The 10,636-nt window shown below is 58.4% G+C and overlaps 1 protein-coding gene across 5 annotated transcripts in view; it reads left to right on the forward strand.

Annotated features, from left to right (window-relative positions):
* The window catches only part of TTC7A (tetratricopeptide repeat domain 7A), a 108,707-nt gene extending 100,495 nt beyond the window's left edge, over positions 1–8,212 (forward strand). For all 5 annotated transcript variants that reach the window (XM_005864794.2, XM_014538475.1, XM_014538478.1 and 2 more), the window contains one exon: positions 6,012–8,212. In XM_005864794.2, the coding sequence (XP_005864856.1) occupies positions 6,012–6,233 (222 nt within the window). In that variant the 3' untranslated portion in view covers positions 6,234–8,212. The remainder of the gene's footprint in view (positions 1–6,011) is intronic.
* Positions 8,213–10,636: the final 2,424 nt, after the last annotated feature.

Raw genomic sequence — 10,636 nt, forward strand, 5'->3', positions numbered from 1 at the left:
TTCCACGTTTTTTTTTTTTTTTTTTTTTTGCACCATTTGCATGGAAAACTTGTTGGTAAGTGGCCTGAACCCACCTTTGACCAGGCTGCTATGGGGTGAGGGTCATTGGCCCAAATTTCCTTGTTCTGCCAGGTGGCCCATAGTGTCAGCAGAGTGCTAAAAAGGCAGGGAAGGGGGTGTTGGGCCGGTGGGGGCGCCTCCCCTGGCGCTGGATTTTGGAAAGCCTTAGGTTTGTTGGCGAGCTCCTGAAGTGCACGACAGCCCCAGCGAGGAAGTGGAAAGGAAGCTGTCAGCCTGTCATGTTCAGACCTCAGAGCTACCTTCGGGGTTGCCTCCGGAGCTGGTTGGCTGGGACAGTTTTTAAGCCTGTGTCAGAGCCAGCTTGTGCCTAGAGGTAGAGCGCAACCTTTGAGTCTTACTGACCTGGACTTGAGTCCCACTTTGCCTGTACTTGCTGTTTAACCTTGGCCAAGTCCCTCAATCTCTCGGAACCTCAGTGTCCTCATCTGTAAAATGGGAGCCATGGTGCCAAGCGCACAGGGCTCCTGTTACAATTAGGTTGAATCACTCCGTAAGTCAATGGCCCAGGAGTGGGGTTACTTTTATCTTTTTCATTTAGAAGTGCAGCTCCCAGGCAGGTTCAGATGCTCTTGGTTTGCAAAGGGAAGCCCAGAGACTCATTGTAGCAGAGCTGCTCAGTCCTCAAGGAGCCCAGCAGCTGACTCCAGCCAAGGCACGATGTGCAGGGCATCGGCCCCAACTGCCCTGTGGCTGGGACAAGTGCATACACAGTGCAAGGCCTGGCTGACCTTGTTGAGAGTGAGAATGTGAGCTGAGAGACCAGGGAAATTTGAGAGCGGGTGTTACAGTCTCGGATGTTGGGTGAAACGCTTCGGCTAAAGGGGCATTATGCTGGGGCCCAGGGCCAAGGGAGAGCAGGAGTGCAAAAGGCCAGGCTCTGAGGAGGTCCTGCTCAGCCCTGTACTCTGGCCCACCATGTGCCAGGCTGGTTCGGCGCCCGGCCTCTGGATGTTCCCTGACTTTGGGTGAGGCTGCAGCACTCAGAACAGTGGGGTCTCTGGTTCCTGGGGCCCCATCCCTCAGGCCCAGGGCGCCCATCTGCCCCAGACTTCCCTCCTTGTCGGCCTCGTAAGCTGTGGCAGGGGCCTGAGAGGGTCTGGCCCCCCGAGGACTGGGAGGACCCAAAGTCTCGGCTCTACTGTATGGAACCTGAGTTCGTGCAACACACAGCCCCTCGGTCAGTGGAGTCTCTCTGCCCCACCAGCTCCAGTCGATGGGGAAAATTGCTTCTTGTTGACTGAAAACTTTAAAAGGAAGGTCTTGGTCATTTGCCCTGCTGGGTGATGGTTTTACTGTGAGTTCTGTGTTTCTCATCCCCCCACCCCCTGCCCTAGTGCTGCCTGGGGTCTGTCGTCCCCAATAGGAAAGTGGAGGAGGAGGAGGAAGAGAGAGTTCTGGGGCTCACTGTGGGGAAGGTGGGAGGTGCACAAGCGTGTCCCCCAGCACAGGCCCACCCTGCCTCACCCCCAGCCTGATACAGCCCCCCAACACACTGAGCCCTCAGCCCAGGCTCAGACCTTCCAGAAGGTGAGGGCTGCTCCCCTGGATTTTGGAACGCCTTGGGCTGTGCTTGGGCTGCTGAAGTGCATGCCAGCCCCCACCAGGAAGTGGAAAGGAAGCTGTCAGCCTGTCACAGGTTCAGATGGGCAAGCTAGTGCAGCGCTGCCGGCCCATGTTAGCCCAGAATCAATGGTCCGGAAGGCTCGCTCTGTCTGGAGGAGTGGAGTTCAGCTCTTTCCCCTTGTCTACCAGGCAGTACTGCCCTCCACCACCCCAGTGGCTCTGTCTCCTGGTCCCAGAGTGGGGCCTCTGCCATGGGCCCCTTCCCACCGCCAATCACAGGGTCTTCTCTTCTAAAAACCAAAGTCCAGAGGCCTTGCTACAGCCTCCTGACTTAGCCCTGAGGGCCTGGCTGTGACCAGGGAGGGGGCTCCCCCTAGGCTGGGCTCCAGTGAGTCTGGGCTCTCTCCACAGGGGCCTCTTCCTAGGAGACCCTGGGGGAGTTCTGGGGGTGTCATCAGCCAGGCATTGGGTGGGATCTAGAAGGATTTGTGCCCCTTCTCCCATCAGGGAAGTGGGACCAGTCTGTGGTTTGGGGGCCACCCCAGCTTCAAGATGGACGTGGTGATGTGTGGGCTGGGTTCTCAGCCTGGAGAGCCGCCTCATTCCCAGTCTGGTTGGACAGGTTGAGGCTGACACACCTGGGAGAATCCAGCGTGCAGGAATGCGGGCCTCCCTTGCTGGGCGTGTCAGCCCTCAGGCTGGGTGAAGGGAAGGAGCCTTCCTGTGGAGCAGCCTCAGAGGCGACCCCACCAGGGGCTCCTCCCCAAACAGGAGGCTGCAGGGACCAAGAGGCTCCAGCAGCCTCCAGCTGATTCCCGGCTTCCCAGCTGGAGAGGTTGTGACAGAATCCCAGGAATGTGCCTTGAGCTCAGAAAGAAAATTCCCAAAATAACTTCTATAAATACTTGAGGGTAGAGGTGGGGAGGGAGCTCTCAGCATGGCCTGCAGCTGGCCTAGCACTGGGGACTACTTCCCAGGGCAGGCCACCCCCAAAAGGAGAAAAAGGCAGGCACAGCCAGCGGACCTTCCTGCCACCCCTCCCCTCTGGGACAGTGTCAGGCACTGAATGAATGGGGTGAGACGTGTGCAGGGGCAATTCTGAAAAAATAAGACAGGATCTTTTTTCTCCATCCCCATCCCAGGCTGCAGTCCCTGACTCTACAGAAAACCTGGGCTCCTAACAGACGGCCCCCCTCAGAGGCCCTAAGCAGGTCACGGAGCACCCACAAGTGCCTCTGGTGTGCCTGGCTCTGAGCCCAGGGCCCTCGCACCGAGCTCCGTCAGAGGTCAGGGATCCCATTGGATCCCACAGTAACGCCGCACAATGTCAAGGTGGTGTGTGGGCAGGAGGGGCTGCTGTCCTCAGGGAATGCGTCTTGGGGAGCAGGGTCCCAGGTAGATGAGATGTGGCCAGATGTTCCCCCCTCCCTGGAACCCAAGAAGGGAGGGAGGAAGGAATGGAGGAAGTCAGGAATTGCTGGGACTTCCCCTGCCCCTCCCTGAGCGGCTATAAGCACCCCTGGCCCCTCTCCATCCCTTAAGCAACTTGCACGCCCTTTCTGATCCCTGTGCAAGGGCAGCACAACTGTGGCCTCTCCCAAGTGAGGGTCACCAGCAGGTCTGGTTTCTCTGGGTTCAGGATGGGGACGAGTCCACAGGATATTGGAATGGAATTGTGGTCCCTCCATCTCCCTGAAGACCCATTCGCTGGGCAGCTGGGGGCAGGGGTGCCAGGCTCATGGAAGTGCAGGCTGGGGGCAGAGCAGGTGAGCCCTACAGTCATCCTGGGGTGGGCTCTGTGCAGTTGTCAAGCAGCAAACAGCTCCGAGTTGCTACCAAACATGAACAGGCTGGTGTCTCGGGCAGGTGGCAGCAGATCCTGTTACCAGCCCCGGGCCTCTGGGCCCCAGCCTGACCCCAGCCCGGTGTCTCCTTTCAGGCTCTAAGGTCAGCACCCCAGGGTGGGGTGGGGGGGTGATCCAACCCCAGCCTCGCCCACAGTCTCCCCACAGAGAGCCCTGCCCTCTAGAGAAATCAGCTGTTCCACCCCCTCGCCCCCTCCCAGGATTCTCTGCTCATCCTGGGGACACTCCATTTGCCATCTGCCCACCATGTGCCCCACCCGGCTCCGCGATTTCAAGTTCATCATGGCAGACTCCTCACCGTAGCCGAGGAGGAAGGACTCTTCTGTTCCCCAGTTTACAGATGAGGAAGCCGTGGCTCAGAGAAAAGGGGCCACTTGCCCAGGGTCACTGCGCGTGTCAGGGGCAGGGCTGGGGTTCCTGTGGCTGTGGGGCCCTGACTTGTCCTCTGCACCGAGCACGCCAAGCCTGCTGCGCACCCAAACCGAGAATAGCACCTACACATGCATGAAGCCCTGTTCAGCCTGCAGACACACCTGGCCCCTTCCCAAACCCCACACGCCCCTTGAGATCAGGGGTTTGCAAACTCATTTTCAGACAGAGCCCTCTTTTCAAACAGAATCTCATGTGGAAGCGCAATATAGCAGCCTTAGTGTGTAAAGCCACTGCGGCCCGCCCCTCACTGGGAAGCTCTGCTGGCTGGCCTTCCCCGTCTGTCCTCTGTCGCTCCCCCATCGGCAGCACTCACAGGGCTCAAACCTTCCATTTTTGGTGCTTAATTTTGGTGTCTGGCAGCCTGTCGTCTCGCCTTCCTTCCCTCCTCCCTGTGAGCTGCTCAGGGTCCGGCTCCCAGGCCCTGCGGGCAGAACAGCTTGGCCTGGAGCCCTTGCTGGCCAGACTGGGCACAGCCCTCTGGTCCAGGCAGCCCTGAGTCAGCACTGCTCCCATCTGGCCGGAGCCGGAGCTGGGGCCTGCCTGAGGCTCCGCCTGTCACAGCTCCCCTGTCCTCCCCTGTCCTCTGCCTCATCCCTGTGGTTCCCGGGGATGGCTTCAGCTGGGGTTGAGGAGACTGAATACGTCCCTCTTTCCCTTTCCTAGCCCCTGGCGGCAGGACCACCAGCCAGCGCCTCCAGCAGGCGGGGGCGGGGGGAGCTTTTACTAGGGCTTCCTGAGCGCCATCTTCTCTTGCCTAATTGGTCATGTTCCAGGCTCTCGGAGGACTTTATGAAATCAGGCATGTGCATCTTTCCTAGTGGGTCTCCATGGCAACGGAGGGCCTAACTCTGGGGAGCGTGGTGAGGATGAAAATGTTCCAGCTAAAAATGTACATGGCCATCAGTGGGCGGGCACCCGAGAGGGGCTCCGGGCACATGGGAGGCAGCTCCCCACCCCACCCTGGCCCCCGCCTGTCCAGGAAGTCAGTGTTGCTCCTGCGTTACCTCGTATCTTTGAATGAGAGGAGCGCCCTCCCCCTCCGCCGCCCCCGTGCTGCCATCCTTTGCCACCTTTGAGGGCTGGGACACAGATCAGTGAGTCGGTATGGTGCAGAGAAGCCTTTATGGGAACAGAGGCCAAAAACAGGCCCTGGCCCCTCCCTCTGCTCACCACCCTGTACCCCTCGCTCCCTGCACCCTTTCCCGTGTGGGTGGAAGTGGACGTAGAGGGGCAGGGTGCCAGTTTCACTTCCCGACCCTTTTTTTGTGACAATTCCTGTCACTTCCTGTATCTCTCTGGCAACAGGGTTGTTGGAGCCAAATGTAAGGCCAAGCTCCTGGCCACCCTGACCCACCCTCCCAGAATCCTCCTTTCACTCAGCCTCCATCCCTGGTCCCCGGCTCTCTGACTGTCGGTGACCCTCACTTGCCAGGCCAGCCTGGGATGGGCATTATGTCCCAGGACCCAGACATCCCTAGGAAGAACGTCTGCTGATGCAGGCAAAGGAGCTGCCCCCACTCGCCCACCAGCTTGAGGTCCTCCCCCAGCTGACAGAAGCCGGAGCCTGCAGCTTACATTCTGTATCTCACCGGGTCCCTGGGGAGAAGGGCAGCGTGGCAGCAAGGCTGGGAGAAAGACCCTTTAACTAGACTCATGCAGGTAGACACTGTCCAAGTATTTACATAAACTGACTCGTGTAAACTTCACAACAACCCTCGGGGTGTCTACTGTGGTCTTTCCTGTTTATAGATGAGGAAACTGAGGGCCAGAGAGTGGTGGCTTGTCCAGGATCTCCCAGCTGGTCAGGGGGACACTCAGAGCCAGGTCTGCTGACTTGGAAGACCATCCTTTGGGGTCAGGAGGGACACAGCTCCCAGAGCGCATGATCTGGGAGGCTGGGCTGGAAGTGGGTCTGTGGTGGGGACCGGTAGGATTTGCATTAGTCATGGGCACAGTCACTTGACCAAATCCAAGCCAGAGACACCCGTTCCTTGCCCTGATCGCCAGGATGCCCTGCCCTGCCCTGCCCAGGACATCCTCACTAACCCCTGCCCTGTGCTTGCTCCCCAGGGTCTGATGCTGAGTCGGCTGGGCCACAAGTCCCTGGCCCAGAAGGTGCTGCGGGACGCCGTGGAAAGGCAGAGCACCTGTCACGAGGCATGGCAGGGCCTGGGCGAAGTGCTGCAGGCCCAGGGCCAGAGTGAGGCCGCCATTGACTGCTTCCTCACCGCCCTGGAGCTGGAGGCCAGCAGCCCAGTGCTGCCCTTCTCCATCATCCCCAGAGAGCTCTGACACCCCCGCAGCAGCAGGGAGGGAGGCCGGTGGGGGGGGGGGGGGGGGGGCAGGCAGGAAGCAGGGAGCATGGGTTGGGGGAGGAATTGGACCTCAGGGAAATACATCTCTAGGGAACACTTCTGCAAGCTGCAGTCCTAGTTCTCCTCGCCTCCCCCGCCCCACCCTGCATTCCCTCCTGGGCCAGCTGGGTCTGGGAGCTGCTCATCGAGCTGGGTGGACCAGATTTGCATCAAAAGCAAATTCCTTGCTCTTTGGGACTCAGACATTGTGGCATTTATGAGCAAGGAAGTAGCTGGGAGGCCACATCCACATGGGGGCCCCTCCCCAGAGTGTCTGTGCAGCATCTAAATGTGTGGTCAGGTCTGTGTGGCTTGGTTACCTCCCCACCTGGAAACCCCTATCCCATACCTGCCACCCTCCCTCAACATCCCTTACCCTTGATTTCCGGCTTTGCACCAGCTTTAGTCTCGAACCTCAGCTCTCTGCTCTCCAGCACCAAAGACGAACCCTGCGAGCTGCCCTCTGGCTGGGCCAAGGGTTTTCCTGGCTTCCTTCCGTGGCGCCTCGCGAGAGTCACGGTGACTGGAGTTGCTCCTTGAGAGCCTCACAGCTGTCCTTCACCCCCCTGTGCCTCTGTGCCTTGGGGAGCCCGCAGCCCTGGTCCCATGCCCCAGTCTCAGGACAGGGTTTTGGATCACTCTCAGGTCTTGCCCAGAGCAGTCACAGCTTGACTTGACTGGCAAGTGGGAAGAAGATGGACCGCTGGGTTCCTCTCCCAGGCTGAGTCAGTGGGTAATGCCTGGCGTTGACCTTTGCCTGACGAGGCCAGTTGGGGTCCACTGTGCACCCCTCTGCTGCCAGGTGGCCTTGTGGCCAGCGACACAGCACTGGCCTTAACTAACCTTCCATTTCCATCCATCTCCATCTTCCTGGAAACACCCCAGCTGAAGCAGCCTGCTTAGACCCCAGGCCACAGCCCCAGGATGGGCCTCAGGACAGAAACGTGGCTGCTGGACCCAGCCCTTTCTAGTAGCTTACGTCAGCACATTCCTTCGAGCCTTACCTTTCTGGGCAACAGGTACAATGCACGTCACTCTGGTGATGGGAGTCTCTAGGACTGTCCCAGCTCATCTCACCACCCACAACCCATTCCTCAGGCTTTCTTGGGCAACCCAAGCCCCACCCTGGCCATTTGGTTGTCTCTGCCCGGCACCTCCTAACTGGTTGAACAGGCCTCTGGATACTAGATACCTATGTCTGCAGGGGTCCTGGGTGCTGGTGGTGGGAAAAAGGAAACAGGACAAAGCAAATACCATTGAATTGCCTTGGGGGCCCCAAAGATGTTTCCTGCTGCTCCCCTCCCCCAGCCTGCTGCAAGATGCTCCTGGGATTCTCCCCAAGAATTTGCCCCCCTCCCACACAGGCCTATCAGGGGCATTCTTTTTTTATCAGCACTTTGGGTTTTAGTTTTAAAGCTCTAGGTACATCTCTCATTTTAAGATGTGTGGAAAGGCCAGGCAAGGACTGCCCGGGTCTGTCATAGCCCGGTCTCTCTGTGGGAGACCCACCCTCCTCACTACACTGGCTCAGCACTGCACCCCCAGGTGCTTCCCAGGGAGAGCCTGCGCCTCCTGGCCTCCGGCAGGTGAGCAACGCTGCGGAGAGCAGCAGATCCTCTGCCACTTGGTTGAAGGATCTCAATATATGTAAGTGTGTGTATAAATATATATATATATATATGATAGAGCTCTATTTTTATTCTGGAATTCTGTTAGGAAAAAAAAGGACACAGGACAAAGCAAATACCATTGAATTGCCTTGGGGGCCCCAAAGATGTTGGTAGTCAGTTCTCGGTAATAAGAAAGGCACCAAATGCATTTTGATTGTATGCCCTCAGAGGAGGTCTTAGCGGGCTGGGCCAAGTTGCTGACAGTTTGCTGATTGAATAAAGAGATCCCTGAATGGGGAAGCAGGTTTGTCTGAAGCAATGTGTTCATTCAGCGCGCTAGTGGCCCCAGAACAGGCCTTGAGCTGGAGCAGGTATTTCGGAAGGAGAGAGGCCCGAGGAATTATGAAAGCCAAGGCCTGGGCCTCACAGCTGGAGGTGGGGGGTAGAGAAGCAAGGAGGGGAGGGAGGGGCCCGCTGAGGGGATTGTGATTTGAGCCAGTGAGAGGATGAGCATGATGGAAGAGGTCAGGCTGAAACCTGGAGATGCGTGGGAGGAGGCAGAGGGTCCGGCAGGCCCAGCTAGAGTAGGTCTCATTCTGGACTGCCATCTGTCCCTTAGGTCGGCGGTCACCAACCGGTAGTCCGCAGACCACTGGTGGTCCGTGAGGTCCAAAAGGTTGACGACCGCTGCCTTAGGTGGCCCTGGGCCCCTTGCTGCCTACCTGGCCAACTGGAGAGTCCAGGGCCAGATTTGCAATCTGCACAGAGACTGTTCCAAGGGCACAGCACATGGGGGAGACGCACAGGGAGGGGTGTGGTGAGCATCCAGGGGCATTTGTTCGCACAAAAACCCTCACTGGAGAAGGAAGGCGCCAGCCCTGTGTCCAACCCACTGTGCCAGAACTAGGGCTGGAGTCTGGGGACAAGACTTGCGTTGCACTATCACCCCCACGGACCTCCGGCCCACCCGTCCCTCTCCAGGACACAGCCCTTCAGTATTAATAGTGTTTATCTGCAGGCACAAATATGAATGGAATTTCAGCCGCCACCACCCAGACTCCTTTCTGGTACCAAAGTGCTCATTGTTTCATTTGTACCCCATCCCGGGCATTCAGATGTCGTCACCATGTAAATATTTCTTGGCCTTGTTTGGGAAACAGCCAGCTAACGAAACCTCCCTCAACCCGTGCTGCCAGCTCTTGATGGCAACTCACTTCGATCCCAGAGCCCACAGTCCAACCTGGCCTCAGGCGAGGATCGGGGGCTGCTGGGGCCCCGGTGAGAGGCCCCCAACAGCCTGGAGAGGACTGGGGAGGGTTCTTGGGGCACACCAAGGGCCACCGGGAGGACAGTGTGTCAGCAGCAGAACGCCTCACTCCCATTCCAGCTGCAGGTTAGATAGATGGCGTGGAGGCTGAATAACATCCCCCCAAAGGTGTCCACATCCTAATTCCCAGGACCTGGGAATACGCTCTCTTACATGGTAAAGGGGTTTTGTGAAAGGCCTTGGGGAGACTATCTGGATTATCCAGGTGAGCCGATGTAACCACGAGGATCCTTAAGAGGAAGGCAGGAGGGTCCGAGGCAGGACCAGAAGCGAAGGGAGCAGGAGTTTGGAGTGATTTGAGGAGAGGACTGCAGATGGTCTCTAGAAGCTGGAAAAGACAAGGAAACGGATTCTCCCTGGGACCTCCAGAAGGAACCCCCCTGCCAACACCTTGCCTTGAGCCCAGTGATACTAATTTGGGGACTTCTGAACTCCAGAACTGTAAGAGAATACATGTGTGTTGTTTTAAGCAACAAGGTTTAGGGTAATTTGTTATAGCAGCCACAGGAAACTGATACAGACGGTTTGGACAAAGAACTGCCCCAGGCACAGGCCTGGGCAATGGGCTCAGCAGTGCTCTGCGGTCCAGCTCCCATGCCAGCCCAGGACGGGTTGGGGATTAGAAGCCTAAGCAGATGTGACCCTGCCTGGCATGTTTGCAGGGGTCCCCTCTGGCCCTGTGGCATAAAGGAAGCTCCAGCCGCTTCCTTTCTCCTTGATGGCCCTCAGGTACCAGGCAGGACCTCTGAGCTCTGAGACTTCAGAAAAGGGAGGCAGGGGCAGTGGCCAGCCCTCATCAAACACTGGGCTCTGTCTGTGACCTGCACAGCTCCCAGGGCCCTGCCTTGCTGTCTCACCCTGTCCCCTCCCGGGCCGCTCAGTGTGGTGAGGCATAGAAAACCTTGTCTGCCCCTGCCACCTGCCCCCCCTAGTCCACTCTGGTGACCAGAGTTGCAGTGTCATGGAACACCTTCCTGTCCACAGTCCTTGAGGACTAAGCCACACTCCCACCCAAAGCAGCCACACTGCTACCTCCCTCCCCTGCTGGCTGGGCCTCTCCCACCTCCCTCCCCCGCCCCCACTCTTCAGAAGGGTGACACCTTTTCTGGGATCTGACATGGCCAAGGGTGTTAACAAGGCAGCAAGGAGCACCCGCTGGGAGACAATTCTCCACGTGTCCACCCTCTGGGCCTCCCCTTCCTCCAGCCACTCCTCCTTCCTGCCTGTCGGCCAGGCCCGCCTTTCTTACTCACCAGCCTCTGAGGATTCAGCCTGGACGCCCCCTGCCATCCAGAGTGGCCTCTTCTCTAGGGAGGCTGCTGATCAGCCTGCAAGGTCTGGTCTCCAGCGCTGGCCCCCACTAGCCCACCCAGCCCCTGCAGCCCTGAATCCAGAGCCCAACCC

Source organism: Myotis brandtii, unplaced genomic scaffold (assembly GCF_000412655.1).
Source record: "Myotis brandtii unplaced genomic scaffold, ASM41265v1 scaffold191, whole genome shotgun sequence".
NCBI classification, from domain to species: domain Eukaryota; kingdom Metazoa; phylum Chordata; class Mammalia; order Chiroptera; family Vespertilionidae; genus Myotis; species Myotis brandtii.